General features: G+C 41.3%; 1 protein-coding gene across 2 annotated transcripts in view; it reads left to right on the forward strand.

Annotated features, from left to right (window-relative positions):
- Positions 1-19,401, forward strand: part of Plce1 (phospholipase C epsilon 1) — a 307,054-nt gene that overhangs the window by 258,487 nt on the left and 29,166 nt on the right. For both annotated transcript variants that reach the window (XM_036168280.1, XM_036168287.1), the window contains exons 20-23: positions 6,079-6,208; positions 9,937-10,058; positions 10,920-11,037; positions 18,851-18,982. In XM_036168280.1, coding sequence (XP_036024173.1) covers positions 6,079-6,208; positions 9,937-10,058; positions 10,920-11,037; positions 18,851-18,982 — 502 coding nt within the window. The remainder of the gene's footprint in view (positions 1-6,078; positions 6,209-9,936; positions 10,059-10,919; positions 11,038-18,850; positions 18,983-19,401) is intronic.

The following is a 19,401-nucleotide window of genomic DNA, read 5'->3' on the forward strand; positions in this document are numbered from 1 at the left end:
ATGACTTGCTGCATAGCCAGGTTTTGAACCTTGAGATCCCTCAACTGACACACTTGATTTTGGAATTTCTAATTGATAGACCAATAGTTCTCTTATCCTATTGACCTAAAATTTTATTTTGTGACTTGTACCCATGTGAAATGTACCTCCATTGTTTAATTTGTTCTAAGTGGGATGATGTGTGGCTCCTGCCTCAGCCTCTAGAACACTGGAATTGAAGGTATGTACTCCCAAGCCCACCTATACATTCCTAAGAACATTAAAAATATTAGCACAAGTTGAAACATGTATAGGATATACTTTCTATATCCTGAAGGCCAGCCTTCAGGGTTACCAGTCCTGTAATAGTTGGTGTAGTCCTTTTCAGGGAAAGCATGTGAGGGTCTAATAGCAACATCCCTGAAAGCCCAGTATATCATGGCAGCGTATTAATCACAAGGTATTTCCACTCTCACATCATGCAAGAGTTCTGTGCTTAATCCCCAGCCTATACATATGGGTCCAGGATACTCCAGGAAGTATCTTCAAATGCTTTTTGCTTAAACATCAAGACTTTTGAAAATGCACGTATTCCCTCATATTTTTTCCTCTCATCTTTTTAAAAGATGGTACTTGTTATAATGGCCTAGACTGACCTAGAACTCCAGTCCTCCTACCTTAGAGCCTTGAATGTCGGGATCTCATGCATATTATATTGGTTTGACTCTTTTGAGACAAGTCTTTCTGGATACCCTTGGCTTACCTTAAATTCATGGCAGTTCTTATGCCTCAGCCTCTTGCATATTGGAATTGAAGGTATGTGCTCACAAGCCTACCTATACCTTCCTAAGAAGATTAAAAATCTTATCACAAGTTGAAACATTTACAGGACATAATTCCTATTATATCATGTATTTATATCTATATACCTACAGATATTATAATTAAAATAGACCTCAGTGCTGAATCAATCAGCCTTACTTCTGGACTTAATTTCTGTTGAAAAAGTCTGACTTTTTAAAATTCAGTTAAACAATATATTCTCACCACTATGATGACCATCCTGCTCTTGAATTTTTACTTCAAGATAGACGGAGGTCAGGAAAGAGTGAGGGAAAAGAAGAGGAAGTGACATTTGTCTTTGTAGGCATTTACCAGATAGATACAATGGCATTCCCATGTCTCCTTTACTTCCTCAGGACCTTCTCTCAGGTGCTGCACATTCTTGAATGTCCCTTTCAGTTGACCTCAAGCATCATGCAAAGATGGTTGATGGGCAAGAGTTCTGCCTGTCTTTGAACAGGATTAAACAGAGTGTGCATGCCCCCACAACTGAACAGCCCTAATCAAATCGCTTTGAAAGGATTCAAAATAGTGTTTCCATTGAGCACCCATGGTGTGTCCCTGTAATTCTAGCTACTAGGGGAGCTGGGACAGGATGATTACTTCAGCCCAAGAACTGGGGATTAACCTGGGAAACACAGTGATACCCCTTTCTCTTTTAAAAAGAAAGGTGGTGCACCAGCCCAGTGGTTCTCAACCTGTGGATCGAGACCCCTTTGGCAAATTTCTGTTTCCAAAAAAATTGCATTGAGATTCATAAAAGTAGTAAAATTACAGTTATGAAGTAGCAACGAAAATAATTTTATGGTTGGTGCACCACAACGTGAGGAACTGTATTAAAGGGTGGCAGCATTAGGAAGGTTAAGAACCACTGCATTAGCCAAACGAGTCTGTTTTGGAGATGAAGTTCCTCAAGGCCCAAAAGTTTCGAATCTACACTATGAACACCTCACTCTAAGGCTTCTCCAGGAGACTGGTATTTGCTTCCGTTCCAAAAGCTATAAGAACAGTACATGGACTTTGTAGTGATGCTTTTTAACTAGATGTTAACATGTGTATGTGTACTCTAACTCGCCTTCCTTAGATGTCTGTGACTGGCCATCCAGCAGGGAATGCTGTTTCTTCCAAAACACTGTTCCCAAAAACTATTTCCTTTCCTCCTCCTCCTCCTCCTCCTCCTCCTCCTCCTCCTCCTCCTCCTCCTCCTCCTCTTTCTTCTCCTCCTCCTCCTTCTCAATTTGTATTTTATATATTTTACTTTATTGTATACAGGTCCATTATAAAAACAAAAGGGGGAGCATAGGAGTAGGGTAGAAGAGGTAGTTAATAGAGAATGCATTACCAAGTATAGCATAACATAGATGATCACAAATGCTATGTGTATAAAAGGAAATCTGAAAGAATGCATACTGTTTCAGTGAAAGAGGGAGGGAGAGAGGGAGGGAGGGAGGGAGGGAGGGAGGGAGGGAGGGAGGGAGGGAGGGAGGGACTCGATATATTGTGAAATGCTGCAGTAGAGATCATGACATCCTTTAGCATGTTTAGTGGAGGCTGTGGAGCCCTGTGCTCTGAGTTGTGTTTGGCTAAGCTGCTGCTCCTGGCTTGCCCTGCATTTTGTGGCTAAGCTCTCAGTTTTTCCATGCTAGCCATTAACACCCACAAAGCTCCCTAAACCTACTTTTAAGAAATCTGAGCCTAGCCAGTGAACATTTAGCAGTCTAGGTGGACAGCACTGTAGAATATTTTATCTAGATGTGGACACAGCTTCCATGGAATCTTCCTTATTTGTACATTTTTATTACAAAGATAATACAACCACATTTTAAAAAATAGGGAATATGGGCTGATAGGATGGCTAAGCATGTAAAAGTACATGCCGTCAAGCTTGAAAGCCTGAGTTTACTGAGTATCCCCAGCCCCATATAGTAGGAGAGAACCAACTCCCTAGAGAAGTCCTTTGAACTCTACACACACTGTGCCATAAATCTGCGTGCGCACACACACACACACACACACACACACACACACACACAATGTACAATAAATAAATGTAATTTCTAATTTTTGTTAAATATTTAAAAGTTAAAATTACTGGCATGATGGCACACACCTTTAATGCCAGCACTCAGGAGGCAGAGGCAGGCAGATCTCTGAGTTTGAGGCCAGCCTGGTCTATAGATTGAGTTCCAAGACAGCCAGGGCTACACAGAGAAACTCTGTCTCAGGGGAAAAAAATCATAACTTTGGTAATGTCCATATCTACAAGTCAGGAAGTCTGTCTTACTTATGTTTCTATTGCTGTGGTAAAACACCATGACTAAAAGCAATTTTTGGAGAAAAGGGTTTAATCTTTTAAACTCACAGACGTCAGAGATGCTGGTACAAAGGCCATGGAGGAGTGCTGCTTACTGGCTTGCTCCTCATGGCTTGCTCAACCTGATTCTTTATAATACCCAAGACCACCAGCCACAAGGATGGTACCACCCACAGTGAGCTGGCCCCTTCACATCAGTCATTAGTGAAGAACATGTTCCATGGGCTTGGCCACAGGCTCAACAGGTTGTCTAGAGACCAATCTGATGGGGACATTTTCTCAGCTGAGGCTCCCTCTTCCCTAATGACCCCAGCTTCTGTCAGGTTGACATAAAACTAGCCAGCATAGAGTCCAAGAACGGAAATGAAAACCAATCTTGTCTTTACTTTCTTTTAATTATTTGTGTTAGTGAAAGAGAGAGAGTTCACATGTGGAGGTCAAAGGACAACCTTCAGGAGTTAGTTTTCTCCTTTCATCATGGGTTCCAGGAATCCAATTCAGGTAGTCGTGTTTGTTTGGTTTTTTTGTGGTTTTTTTTTTTTGGGGGGGGGGTTGTTTATTTGTTTTTTCCAGACAGGGTTTCTCTGTGTAGTTTTGGTGCCTGTACTGGATCTCACCCTGTAGACCAGGATGGCCTCGAACTCACAGAGATCTGCCTGGCTCTGCCTCCCAAGTGCTGGGATTAAAGGCGTGTGCCACCACCACCCGGCTTGGTAGTCATGTTTGAAAGGCAAGTGTTTTTACCCACTGAGCCATCTTGTCAGCTCATATCTTTATTTTCACTCACCTCTACCTGGAATTTAGCAATTCCTCTGATTATAAATATAGGGGGTTGGACCTAGCAGTGGTGGTGCACACCTTTAATCGCAGCACTCGAGAGGCAGAAGCAGGTGAATCTCTGTGAGTTCAAGGCCAGCCTGGTCTATAGAGCAAGTTCCAGCTAGGATGGGTTCCAAAAGCTACACAGAGAAACCCTGTCTCAAAAAACCAAAATAGATAGATAGATAGATAGATAGATAGATAGATAGATAGATAGGGAACCTCAGTAGCTTAGGCAATACCTAATGTATGTCTTTTTCACCAGGAGAAACCACAGAGTTATTATCTCACAGATGTTGGTAATACCTCCAAGAATTATTTATGTTCATCCTATATTCAAAAATATCACTTGACCCACTATTGTATGTTTTTGACATGTTTCCTAAAATTTTTTGGTTTTGTGTACATACATGCTTGTGTGTGTGTGTGTGTGTATGTGTGTGTGTGTGTGTGTGTGTGTGTGTGTGTGTGTGTGTGTGTGAGAGAGAGAGAGAGAGAGAGAGAGAGAGCGAGCGAGCTTGTGTACATGACTGAAGGTATAGGTACCTGTGGAGGCCAGAAACATTAGATCTCCCTGGAGTTGAACTTACTATTTTCTAAAATAATTTCATATTATTTTATGTACATGAGTGTTTCTCTTGCATGCCTGTTTATTGGCTGTGAGCATGCCTGGTATGAGCATGCCTGGTGTGAGCATGCCTGGTGCCTCAGATTCCCCGGAGCTAGAGTTATGAGTGGTTGTGAATCAAAACATGGGTGCCAGGAATCAAAACCAGATCTTTTGCAAAAACAAGTATTCTTAACTGCTGAGCCATCTCCCCGGCCCTGGAGCTGAACTTTTATATATGCACTCTTAACCACTGAGCCATCTGTCCCCTGGTTTCCTAAAATTTCTAAGCCTGTTTTGTTATTTTGATTTATAGTTCAGATAACGTCTGTTGAAAAAAAGTGTTTTCTAAACTAGCAACTGTTCTTTTGGTCTGCTTGTCCACAGGGACTCTAGCATTGTTCTCAAGGTCAGAGGACTTTCAATATTATTTTAAGACAGAAAAAAAAATTAGTTTCTTAGCTGAGACTTCCTGCTCTAAAGTTGATGGGCTGTTTTACTCAGTCCCTTGGGACTGATGCTAGTTTTCCAAACATCAGTGTTTTCTCTCACAGGACTTTCCAGAGAGCCTAGGAATCTGGACACCATACACAAGTTCCTTGTGATTGTTTCTAAAAGCTCCCAGGTTCTTCAAGGATGTTGATATTCACCTAAAAAGCTGTATCTAGAATTTTTAGGGTCAAAGACTAGGCTGTGGCATCCCCCAACAAACTAAGCTCACCCACTGGCTCTCAGTGTGCCGATCAGAAGTATGTGTCATGCTGTAAAGTAGTAAGAAGAGGTGCACTCAATGTGGCTCCCCTGGGAGAAAGAACAGGGGAAGGAACTCGGTGACCCCAGGCCATCATCAGAGCACTGGCAGGAGCTTTAGCTTTAAATGGAAGGCAAGAGGTGTGCACTGTTGAACCAGGCCTGGTCAAGGTGTGGTCAAGCTCAGCATTGTCTTGGCACCAGGCCTGTCAGGTGGTCCAAAGAAGTCCTTATTCCTTGAGAGACAATGAGATTTTTGGGAAAGTACTGCTGATTCAGGGAGCAGCCTCCCATCGTGGATACCTGCCCTCATCTGGGGGTGGGGTTGTATGTGTTCAGTGAGGTTCTACTGTTCTGGGAATTCAAGGTGACTTAAGAGGAAAGGTGAAGGACAGTGAGTTATCCCTGTCCCTTAGCCTTGGTGGGAGATGAGACAGGTTAGGTAGACACTGCTTGGGTGACTATCATGCCTATGTGCCAAGGGAAGCAGTTAACTCCAAGTAAAGAAGACAAATGCAAAATGAAATACAAGATGCTATGCCGGTTTTCGTTATCTGTGGGCCCAAATGAAGAGTTAAAGCCTCAAGCAAATGCCTGTTTTACACTAACATTTCTGTTGCATCCAGATACTTTCTTCCTCTTTCAAATGAACCCCACAGGGGCAATCCACTTTTATAACCCTAATAAGTGCTAGGTGGTGCTTTTAAAGGGTTAGGTGGAAGCTCAGTAGGTTGCATTGCCATCTTTAATTATTACTATTTTACAGGCTCATCAGTTAGCATCCATGCAAGCACAGGCTTTCACTGGTGGGAATGCCAACCCCCCACCTGCTAGTAATGAGGAAGAAGAAGATGAAGAGGATGAATACGATTATGATTATGAATCCCTTTCCGATGGTAAGAGAAACAGAGCCTGCTTCTATGAGCAGGGAAATGCTTAGGTGATTTTTCTTTTCCTCAAAAAATAAATCTGGAACCCCATAGATAAGCAAGAGAGATTATTTTAATAATGTCTGGAAGTTTGAGAATCCAGTCACTTAGTGAGGACCAAAAGAGCAGGGGCTCTGCTAAGCATCACAACCACACTCCAGGAAGATAAGGACAGCACAGGAAGCAATGGGGGGTCGTGGAGGTGTCATTCCTAAAATGGTCTTGTAGAGGAAGAGGTGGAATGATAGCAAAAAACCACATTTTCAGCCTTTGAGTTTCTGAAGTGGGAGAAACTCTTGGCAGGCTTTTCAGCGTGTGCCTAAATCCTCTCTCTCCTGAGACATTCCAGGGGACAGCTTCACTGTCCTGAGCTCTCTTCCTCAGTGCCATACTGTCCCTTCCTCCCTGTTCTCAGATTACTAAACCAACAAGACATTTCCTTCCGGCCCCACCAAAGAGAAAAACATGAGTGATGGCTAATGACACAATTTTTTAAAGTCAAATAAATCATGTTAACTCACGGTTACTAGTGAAACATTCTTCTCAAATCAGAATTGCACAAAATTAATCTCATTAGCAGGAGATTACAAAATGTTTTCTCCCGCAACATTACTGACAGTAGACTTTCACTCTGCTGAGCTCTAAAAGGCAACAGTATTCCCATGAGAAAATGCCAAACTTTTTTGTTTTTTTTTTTTTTAAATGAGACAGCATCTTTTGTTTGGCGCTGACTTGTCTGGAAGTCTTGTTCCTCTGGATTTCATTTCCTACATAGCATTATATATTGGGTTGAAGGTTTGGCTCAGTGGTAGAGTACTTGCCTCATACAACAAAGGCCCTATGATCCCTGGCACACACATGCTGCTTAAGGTAGACTATTTGCTAAATGTGTAGTTGTCCCCACACTAGTAACCATTTACCATTGATATAAAGATTACTAAGCCACCTCGATATATCAACTTCTCATACTCAGGTTTGTTTCCAGTCACGTTTCAGTTCAAAGCCATCATTACTGGTGACAGTCTAGTTGTATTCTGACTTAAAATATAATACTAAGCAATATCCATTTAATATTTAGCCTTCATAATAGTTGATTATTGCATGCCATCAGTTAAAGGCCCACTTATTTGATCTGAAATGCCATGAAGTAATAAAAAGGATACAATTTGAATGGAGTCAAGACAATTTATTATCATCCTTAGTCCTAAAAAGTCATGGAAATGCAAAAAGTTTTATACTGACACATTTACCCCCATGGAAATGCCCCATAGCAAAACAAATTGATTCAGAGATTAAATGAAAAATTATTCTTAAGAAATCAGCCAGTCTTCTGCCTTTAATCCCTGCACTTGGGAGGCAGAGGCAGGCAGATCTCTGTGATTTCAAGGCTAGCCTGTTCTGCAAAGTGAGTTCCAGGACAGCCAGGGCTACATAAAGAAACACTGTCTCAAAAAAAAAAAATTTAAAAAGAAAAGAAAAGAAAAAATAAAAAAAGAAAGAAAAGAAATCAGCCAATCCAGATGTTATTTGTTCCTGTAATAAGTTGGTCCACCAGAATATAAATTCTTCTGAATCATTGATTACTCTTGGACCTTTTTGTACTTTTGAAAACAGAAATTTGAGCTTTTAAAATTATTGTTCTCAGTATTTATTTATTTGTTCATTTATTTATTTATTTATTTGCAAATAGAAAAACGAACAGAAGAGAGAATGATCTTTCTGATTTAGTTTTGTGCAGGGGAGTAAAATTTAACTCTGCTCCCCACTGAATTTTTAAATTAGTTGTATGCATTGTTTAAAGCTGGGGTAGAGTATTTGGTGAAAGTGGAGGCCCACCAGGCTTCATTCCCATGGTGTGAGACTTTGGACAATGACTTTTCACCACTATGAACAATAAGTCTCTCTGATACATCATGAAAAGATTCTATCCAGTGTTTGGTGATGCCCTTTCCCCCCAACACACACACACACACACACACACACACAAACACTTTCAACACAAATGTCTGGGATCTATGACAGTTGAAGGCCACTGTCATGGTTATTTCCCATTGCACTTAGAAGATCCCTCTGACTAGCTGACTTGAAGTTAAGGCATGCCTTGTAAAGTTTGTCCTATGACAGCTTACATAGGCAACCATTAAATGCCTTAGCAAGCATATGGTTTTGATGGTGGTTGCAATGCCTCTCTTATTTCTCTGAGTTTAATTAAAGCCATATTAGAAATGTTACAGTCTTCGCTAACTAGTAATATGAGTGGGCAGCTTATGGCATGATTAGCATTAACAATGTTTGCTCTTTTTTTTTTTTTTTTTTTTGAGACAGTGTCTCATACAGCCCAGGATGTCCTTAAATGCTCTATGTAGTTGAAGATGACCTTGAACTCCTGATCCTTTTGCATCCACTACCCAAGGACCAGGATTGGCTGTGTTTCCTTTGTTGCTAGTCCTTGTATCTATGACAGTCAAACTATTAGGTCTCTGAGACACTTCCTGTTTCACTCATCTTGTGATCTAACCTGTTCTTTACTCTGCACCTTTATTTGATTTCTGTAGCTCGGTCTTAATTCTCCTCACCTTATTTTCCTTCTGGTTCTGTCTCTCTGTAGCAGATGTCCTTACTGCTTCCCCTGTTGCTAACAGTCAGGAAGGTAAACACCGTTTGAACCTGGTATTTTAACTGCATGGATGTCCACATTATGTCTCTACTGTCTTGGGTCTGACTAGCATGGAGTTGTGACACTTCTGTGCATAGAAATGCAGTGACATTGTTGATCTCTTGGTAAGCTGCATGGCCCTGATTTGCTGTAAGGATATTTTGGTCTAAGCATTTGTGGTCCAAAAAGATAGTAAATCTGGAATGAGATATTAGCTCCCTTGTTTTTCACTTTTAAAGAGTACAATCATAATATACTTCTTAGACTTTTACACTTGTTCTAGAGACGCCAAACATGACAAAAATCTAAGATTATCTACCATACTTAGAAATATTTGCATTCTTGGGGCTGGAGAGATGACTCAGTGGTTAAGCACTGCCTGCTCTTCCAAAGGACCCAGGTTCAATTCCCACCCACAAGGCAGCTCATAGCTGTCTGTAACTTAATTCTGTGGAATCTGATACCCTCATAGAGATATACATGCAGGCAAAACACCAATGTACTAAAAATAAATAAATTTTAAAAAATACATTTGCAATCTTAAAATTATAACTAAAAAACAACAATTATGAAGACTTTACTTTCCAATTAATTTAAATTGGGGAAACTTTGCACCACGCATAACAGTATGTCTTCTCCCATGAAGACTGGCTTTGACATTTCAAGAAGCAAATAGCCCCATTTCAAGGGAAGGCTAGTTACCTCATGAGTGTACCACCCAGAAGTGCTTCAACCACTAGATCTTCCCCAGACCTGTGGCCGTCAGCCTCTTGACGTAGGATACAACCAGCTGTGCAAGATGAGCCTTCCGGTTTAGATTATGTCTGTATGGTACCCAAACTACTGGTAAATGAGACCGTGAAACTGAAGCTCAATATGTAGCCCAAGTTTTAAAATTGTGCTTCAACCCCTCATTTCAGTAATGCATAGCCAGGACCTCAGTCTTGCAGATACATGCAGGAGACTAGACACCCTCACACAAAGCACTGAAAGGACACATTTGGTTCTCTCTTACCGAAGCCTGATAACTTGTTTTCAGACAATATTCTGGAAGACAAACCTGAAAACAAATCATGTGCTGACAAGCTTCAGTTTGAGTACAATGAAGAAATCCCCAAGAGGATAAAGAAAGCAGATAACTCTTCTTGCAATAAGGGAAAGGTAGGAGACGGCTCTTCTTTACTTGATTCTTGGTATTCTGTCACTTTCAGCTGGGACTCCCCTCTTGTCCCCTCTTTCCTCCCTCAAGTTCCCTCAGATGCCAAAGACCACATGGAGGTGTTATGGAACACCTGCCTGTCACTTGTCATTACTTCACCTAGCCAATACCTATTGGAGGTATATGTGTGGCAGGCACTGGAGTAGTACAGGGGATGAATGGTTTAGGGGTAGAGACAGACCTGTAAGTCATGTTTGTAGATAAGTAAAAAGCTTAGTGATCTCACTGTGTAATCAGAGGATTGAGGACAGGCTGTCGTGGAAGATGCTGTTTAAGAATGAAGTTTTGCCCAAGTCTACAGAAACCAGGCATTCAGACCAAGAGGACAACTTGGTTGTTCAAGAAATTGTAAGAGGCTTTAAAATCATCTGCACCAAGAAGATAAAAGGAAGGTAGATTTTGAAGAGTTAGCAAGAATAACACAGACCAGAAAGACACATGCGGTACCCAAGTTGCACCCTCAGGTGCCTCACAGCCTACGGACACTGGAAAAAAAAATCTATTCAGACAGCTACGGTGTCAAAAATTTGAGCCAAAGCTCATAAACCACCAGTCCTCTATTAATTCAACAAATGTGTATAGACTACTCTGTGTGTGTATAAGATAATGGATTCTGTCCTGAGAGGTATAGAAGTTGAATTAGACACTCCCCTTTCCCTCAGAAAGGTGCTGGCATACAAGTGTGAAGAAATATTGAGTAAGGGGAAGTTAGCAACGTGGGAGGAGCATAGAGAAAGTGTTTGGGGGACCCAGACTAAGGGGCCTCTGCCTCCTGGTAAAATGGTGTCGTTCTCCCTTGAAAGGTGTATGACATGGAACTGGGAGAGGAGTTTTACCTCCCTCAGAACAAAAAGGAAAGCAGGCAGATTGCACCGGAGCTCTCTGACCTCATCATCTACTGCCAGGCAGTGAAATTCCCAGGTAAGAGTAGTCGATATCATCTCTAATATTTAAAGTTACTAAAGGGTTAAAATGTACTATTTGTCTAATGGGGTGCTAGGAATGCTGAAAAGCAACTGAATTGTCTGACCGAAATCATTTCCATAGACGATTTCTGACTTTTCATAATAGTTCTCCAAGGGCAGTGGATTTCCACTTGTATTTTTTCAAACAATTTGTTATTTTTATTTTATGTGCATGGGTGTTTTGTCTGTTGGATATGTGTGCATCATGTGTGTGTGCCTTGTGCCTTCAGACACCAGAAAAGAGCATTGGACCCCTTAGAACTGGAGATATGGGCAGCTGTGAGCTACCACGTGAGTGCTGGGAACTGAGCTCAGGTCTTCTACAAGAACAGCAAGTGCTCTTTGCTGGTCAGTCCAGGGTGCATACCTTCCCTCTGTCATTCTCTCACCAGCCACCGTGTTTATGAGGCAGCTACAGTAACCAGCACCAGAGGCTTCCTGACTGGCTTCAGTCTGAGGTTTCTTTTCTTTTTTCTTTTTTGTTTTTTGTTTTGTTTTTTGTTGTTGTTTGTTTGTTTTTTTGAGACAGGGTTTCTCTGTAGCTTTGCGCCTTTCCTGGAACTCACTCCATAGTCCAGACTGGCCTCAAACTCACAGAGATCCTCCTGCCTCTGCTTCCCAGGTGCTGGGATTAAAGGCGTGTGCCACCACGGCCCAGCTCTGAGATTTCTTCAGAACCTCCAGAAGAAGTGTTACTGTTTCTCACCGAGTTATTTTCCCAAACCTTAACCAACCCCTGTGACCAAAGAGCTGCAGTATTCTGAATGTCTAGTGCTGGGAAGATTGCCACAAATTCAAGGCCAGCCTGGACTATGTAATCCCATGCCTGAGCTGTGGAGTCAAGGCTCTGACCAAACCACCCAATAGGAGTTGTGGGAAGGGAAAAAGTTTTCCCACTTGGCCATTTCTAGAAACACAAAGAATTTAATGTGATGAGCTGCTTCAAAAAAATGTATTCAGCTGGACAGTGGTGGCATATGCCTTTAATCCTAGTACTCAAGAGGCAAGAGCAGGTGGATCTCTGTGAGTTCCTGGCCAGCCTGGTCTACAGAGCTAGTTCCAGGGCTGTTACCCAGAGAAATCATTTCTCAAAAAAAGTGTATTTAATTAATTTAGTAAATGATAGATCTATGAATCTGAAGCCTGTCTGTCTCCAAAGCGCCCCCCCCATAACATCTACTCCGCCTTTCTCATCAAGGTGTATTATCAACCAAATTATGTGTCCCAAAAATGGAGACCAAAAGGTAACAAAAAAATTAGGAATAAGTGAAAAGGTAGAGTCAGTGTAGCTGGAGTTTTCCTGGTCCTGCTTGGCCCATGGTCAGGACAAATCTCTCTCACCTGCCAGTCCTGCAGCCAAGTAAACACACAGAGACTTATATTACTTATAAACTGTATGGCCATGGCAGGCTTCTTGTTATCTAGTTCTTCTATCTTAAATTAACCCATTTCTATTAATCTATACCTTGCCACGTGGCTCGTGGCTTACTGGTACTTTACATCCCGCCTATACTTCCTGCCTGGCTACTGGCCAATCAGCACTTTACTTATCAATCAAAACAACAACAAAACAACAAACAACAACAAAAACCTCTTGTGCCCAATATTTCTGAATTTCTGAGTAAGGGAGCGAGCTTGGATTGGAGGATCCATCTGAATGTCAGTATATAGGGTATATAAAGTTGGCCTGAACAGAGGAGTCAGAATGCCAACCCTCATCTTTTCAAGATGTGCTGAACTCAGGTCCTGGCAAACATCACTTCTCACATTGCACCTGGCAAAGAGGACAGAAATGTTCAGCAACTATCTTATATAATATTGGAGATTTAGGTCTTGAGACACTAGTGTCCATCTCACACACCCTATGAAAAAAATCAAAGAATTTTCTTAATTCTAAGTTTTCTTCCAGAAAGTATAAGACACTTGGCAGTTGCTGCTGTTCATCTGCTAGAAAATCCCATTCAAGGGGTATGAATGAATGAATATGGAGCACATACTTCAAAATATACAGGAAGGTAGCATTTGAATTTAATTTTATGTGGTTAGAGAGATGGCTCAGCAATTAAGAGCACTTGCTGCTCTTGCATAGGATCCAGGTTTGGTTCCCACAACCCACATTAGATGGCTCTTAACCATCTCTAATTCTAGCTTCAGGAGATTTGATGCCTTCTTCTGGTCGCTGTGGGCACCAGGCATTCACATGTCGCACATATACACAAGAAGGCACACATACATACACCTAAAATGATAAACATTTTAGTTTCATAAGGCATGATTTATGTCACATGAGTAAGTATTCCACAGTCATACTTAACACCAGTGATGCTTATTTCATTATAGAGGAGGAAAGTTAACCTGTCAGCATCAGATCAAGTGTGAGGGCCATACTGTTCAAGAATCAACACAAGCCTGTATTCCCAGCACTCAGGTGGCACTGCCCAGAGAATTGCCACAGGTTCGAAGCCAATGTGGTCTAATGTAGTGAATTCCAGGCCAGCCTGAACTGTAGAGGGAGCCCCTGTCTCTCAAAAAAAGAAAATCACTACTGCTTCATGTTGCATTCTTTATAAATACAGGTAACACTAGAAATACAGAAACAACTCAACTGGCTTTGTCTTTTCTCAAGGATTGAGTAAACTGGGAGCACAAATTCCCATGGATATTTCAATTTAGTGGAAAGATAAAGTTATACCAAATAGAGAATTGTGATAGTGTCTGGGGGCCATTTGGCCCAACTCCTGACATGAAGTATAGGATAAACATATAGTTGTTTTTTTGTTTGTTGGTTTGGTTTGGTTTTTTGTTTTGATTATATAGCTTTGGCTGTCCTCTATGTAGACCAGGCTGGCCTTGAACTTATAGAGATCCACCTGCCTCTGCCTCCTAAATTTAAACACATGGCTATTGTTCCTGGTATATTGTTTTAAAATACTTACAAAGCACATATTCTTTTTCTAAGATTTTATTTTTACTTAGAGCTCTGTGTGTGTGTGTGTGTGTGTGCTAGACTTGAATGTTCGTGTTTCATGCATGCCCCAGGAGATATATTGTGATAATACATTGTGTACCCTAATAAACTTGCCTGAGGATCAGAAGACAGAGCCAACCACTAGATTAGACATAGAGGTCAGGCAGTGGTGGCACACAGCTTTAATCCCAGTACTAGGAAGCACACACACCTTTAATCCCAGGAAGTGATATCTGGACAGAGAAAGGTATGTAAGGCATGAGGAAATAGGAACTCAGCCTCTTTAGGCTGAGGATTTCGTAGAGGTAAGAACTAGTGGCTGGCTGCTCTGCTTCTCTGATCTTTCAGCTTTGACCCTGATATCTGGCTCTGTTTTTTGTTGTTGTTGTTTTTTGGTTTTTTGTGGGTTTTTTTTTTTTAATTAAAAAACCATCTAAGATTTGAACAACAGAAGAGGGCCTCATATCCTCAGAGCTGGAGTTACAAGCTAGTGTGAGCCACTGTATATAGGTATTGGGAACTGTCCTCTGCAAGAGCAGCAGGTGCTCTTAGCCACTGAGCCATCCATCCCTCTGACCTGACACAACACATACTCTTTATGTGCTATTTGTTAGCAATTGAAGTTTCTCTACCCTGTCTATAATTTTATAACCTTTCTCAGAATAATTAAAATTATGTTTATTTTGTTGCCTTGTTGTTTTGTGTTTGATAAATTAATCAGTTGCCTTACCAGTTTCAGTGAATCTCATTTTTCGGACTTATCTAATTTGGTCCCAGGAGCACAGGCCTATAATCCAGCTGCTTCAGAGGCTGAGGCAGGATTGTGAATTGGACGCTTGTCTACAGAATGATTTCAAGGCCAGGCCAGGCAGCTAAAAATGACCCTTTCTCAAACTTCAAAACGAAAGTAGGGGTTACTGGCTCAGTAAACTTTCTGGGCACTTGTAAAGACTCAAGATTCAATTCCCTGTACTAAAAGATTAAAACACACACATAAGCAAACAAAATACCCAAAACCTTCAGAGTGCAGACCCAAGCCCCCCTAAGAGTAAAATAACCTAGCAAGGCAGTGGTGGTGCACACCTTTAATTCCAGTACTTGGGAAGCAGAAGCAGGTAGATCTCTGTGAGTTCCAGGCTAGCCTCGTCTACAAAGCAAGTTCCAGGACAGCCAGAACTGTTACACAGAGAAAACCTGTCTCAAAAAAAAAAAAAGGTAAAATAATTTTTGTACAGTTGTAAACCAAGTCATTGGCCCAGAGCTTGGGTGTCTCAATTCCCAGAACTGTGTTCTTTCTTAGGATCAAGGAAATAACTGAGGCTCTTTATGGTTTTTTTTTCTGCTATAGGATTTGTTTCTCAGTTACATTTAATCCTTACATCTCTATGGCTTTTCCTTTTCCAAATATGTGTGTATGTGTGTGTGTGTGTGTGTGTGTGTGTGTGTGTGTGTGTGTGTATGTGTGTGTGTCTGTGTGCCTGTTTGTCTCTGTGTGTATTGATCCCTTCTTATGTGTGTGTGGATTTTGCCTGCATATATGTCTGTGTACAGTTCCCCACTTCTGGTTTCCAAGGGCACTGTCTGCCCATGGTACACAGACATGCATGCTGGCAAAATACTCATAAATAATTTTTTCAAATGGACTCCACATCCCAAGAAGAAACCAGTCTTCTCTCTCTCTCTCTCTCTCTCTCTCTCTCTCTCTCTCTCTCTCTCTCTCTCTCCAAAGAAATATTAGGTGACAAAGTCATTAGGCAAGATTTATCATGGCCTCTTACCTGTGACTTTGGCCAACACCAATACCCTCTCTGAGCCTCAGTTTTCTGAATCCATCTCCTGTGCATCCCCGCCCCCCTTTCATTGAAAATAGATTATTTTCTCATCAGTATATCTTGACTAGAGTTTCCCCTCCCTCCAATCCTCCCATTTCCCCCCAACACACACACTTCAATCCGGATCCATTCCCTTTCTGTCTCTCATTTAAAAAAGAACAGGCTTCTAAGAGATAGCAACAGAACAACATAATAAACATAATAAGATAAAACAAAAACCATCATATCAAAGTGGGACCGGGAAAACCAACACAAGGAAAAGAGCCTGAGAAAGCATAAGAATCAGAGTCACACTTGTTCCCACACTCAAGAATCCCATAAAAACATTGAACTGAAAGCCATAGTGTATATGGAGAGGACCTATTGCAGCCCTGTGCGAGCCCTGTGCTTGTTGCTTTTGTTGCTTTAGTCTCTGTGAGATCATATGACCTTTGCTCAGTTCATTTTTTTGTTTTGTTTGTTTGTTTGTTTTTCGAGACAGGGTTTCTCTGTGTAGCTTTGCACCTTTCCTGGATCTTGCTCTGTAGTCCAGGCTGGCCTTGAACTCACAGAGATCCACCTGCCTCTGCCTCCCGAGTGCTGGGATTAAAGGCGTGCGCCACCACCGCCCAGCTTTGCTCAGTTGATTTAAAGGGCCTTGTTACACTCTGTCTCATCTTCCACAGGGTTCCCTAAGCCCTGAGTGTTTCAAAGTCAGTCTCTCTCTCTCTCTCTCTCTCTCTCTCTCTCTCTCTCTCTCTCTCTCTCTCTCTCCCATGTCTGGCTGTGTCCCTCTGTATTTGTTCCCATCTGCTGGAAGAGGCCTCTCTGATGATGGCTGAATAAGGCATGGATCTATGAGTATAGCAGAATATCATTAGAGGTCATTCCATCACTACTTTTTTTAAGCCAATAGTATTTGGTTTTACCCTTTGTTTCTGGCTATCTGGCCCCTGGTTCTTTGTCACCCCAGCAGTGTTGAATATGATTGTCTATACTTCTAAACACTTCTCTGTCCTTTCTCTACTGGTGTTCTTAGAAGACCTCCAAACTGCTGCAGCATAAGAAGTCACTCTCCAGAGGTTTAGCTGTGGGCAATAGGGATGATTTTATGTCAGCTGCTTCCCTGGAGCCTTTAAGTCACTCTTCTCATACTAGAGTTGGGTCTATGTGGTGTGCATTCATTTTCTCATTCAGCAAATGCATACTGAGTTCCTGCTGTGCACCAGGCACCATGCCTGGCATAAAGGATCCAGGGAGTGATTGGACCAGGAGTGAGAAATAAAAGCCATAAAGCATCATCATCATAATACCTTTCCCATTGAACCCTCAGACTAATCATACAAGTAAGTTCCTATAATCACACCCATTTCTTAAATAAGCAAAAACAGGTTTAGTCAAAGATCATGCCAGAAGGATTTTTAAATTTATTTTTCCATTTTCTGAGATTATAATTATATCATTTCCTCCTTTGCTTTTCTCCCTTCAAACCATCCTATATACCCCTCCCTTCTCTCTTTCAAACTCATGGCCCATTTCTTTCATTAATTGTGTGTGTGTGTGTGTGTGTGTGTGTGTGTGTGTGTGTGTGTATGCATTCATGTACTATGTTCCTCAATACACAGTACAACCTGCTCATTCTGTATAATGCTAGTTGTATATATGTTTTTTGGCTGACTACGTACTATTATTACAATTGGTGTGCTCATCCCTGGGGATTACTTCTCCCTCTTTCAGCATCCTTAAGTGACCATTACAGAAAGCCACAACCAATCAGAAGGCAGAATTGTGGAGCCCAGGCCCAGAGGATATATCTACCTAACAACTCCTGCACCTGATGCTTAGGGATCATTGTAGAAGAGGGGAAGAAAGATTGTAACAGCCAGAGGATCCAAGAGATTGTGAGATTATTATGAGGTCGTGTCTGTAACGTGAATCTTAAATGGTCTTATTAACAAGAATAAACCTGGAGCCAGGTATTGGGGTGAATGCTGGAAGATCGGAGAAGCAGAACAAGCCACAGCTTCCTCACCTCACCAATTCCTCAGCTAATTTTGTTTCCTCAGACTGGAAGCCTCTCAGTCTTCATCCAAATGGATCCCAGCTGAACTGTGCTGCTCAAAGTCTAAAAGCTTAACCAGCTAAAAGCTTCTAGTTTCTGGTTTTCTCGCCTTATATACCTTTCTGCTTTCTGCCATCACTTCCTGGGATTAAAGGCATGAGTCACCATGCCTGGCTGTTTCCTGTGTGGCTTTAAACTCACACAAATCCATCTCTGCTTCCCAAGTGATAGGATTAAATGGTTGTATGCCACCATTTTCTGGCCTCTATATCTAGTGGCTGTTCTGTTCTCTGACCCCAGATAAGTTTACTAGGGTGCACAATATTTTGGGGAACACAATATCACCACATGTGTCTCCTAGGAATGTCAGAAGCTACACACATAAAGTCTCATCAACATGACTGTCTAATCATGAGCTGAACAAAGACAACAATAATAAGCATGCTAGTATGAGTGGGTGGAAGCCCACAGGCCTCAACAAAAAATACCAGAAGGCTTATAATGTTGACAATATTGTACCCAGCTCATAATCATTCTTTCATCTCCCCAAGTTGAGTTGTTAGCCTCAAGGAATTAAATATTAACTATAGCATATTCTATACATGAAACTCTTTCAGGTACACAGTTCATTAGGAGTGTGTGTGTGTGTGTTTGTGTGTGTGTGTGTGTGTGTGTGTATGGTGTGTGTTGTAATTTGGGGATTATTCTTTAATAACCATGCCATGTCTGTTGCATCTGTCTAGAGATTGAATAAACTCTGCTATAATTGCCTACAATACAATTATCAACCATGTTAACTGTAATGGGCCTTCTGTGCTGGGTAACAAGGGAAGAGTAGGACTTCAGTATAAACATTAATGAGGATGGAAAATGGTGAGCTCTCTTGCTTGTGGCTTTTGGCTTATTTATTTTCTTTTTATGAGAACAGGCCTGTCAACTCTAAATTCATCTGGCTCTAGCAGAGGGAAAGAAAGGAAAAGCAGGAAGTCCATTTTTGGCAACAATCCTGGCAGAACAAGCCCAGGGGAGACAGCATCGTTTAACAGGACATCTGGAAAAAGTAAAATCACCTTCTCTCAGTGTCTTCCCTTGGTCCTGCATGCTGGATGGCTCAGATACTTTGCTGTCTAACCACTTCCCTTGAATTTTGAAATTCACTTTTATTTTCATAGATGTTTACACTATCCAAGTACAACATAAATATCGTTTGATTGTTAATTTATTCTCTTAACTCACTAAAAATAGCATTTTTACTGAAGATAGTCTCACATTGTTTGCCTCAAAAGTGAAATTGGAAGCACCTTCCACCGTTCACATGGTTCCTCGAACTGTGCCTTTTATCCACAAGATACATCATTTTATTTCTAATTATTTTTTATTGTAAAAGTAATAAATACCCCTAGTTAAAAGTCCAGCTGATACATGAGGTGATTAAAATTCCTTTCCATGATCAGTGTCATGATGCTGTTTCTCAGAGTT

The sequence above is a fragment of the Onychomys torridus genome, chromosome 1 (genome assembly GCF_903995425.1).
Source record: "Onychomys torridus chromosome 1, mOncTor1.1, whole genome shotgun sequence".
In the NCBI taxonomy this organism is placed as follows: Eukaryota; Metazoa; Chordata; class Mammalia; order Rodentia; family Cricetidae; genus Onychomys; species Onychomys torridus.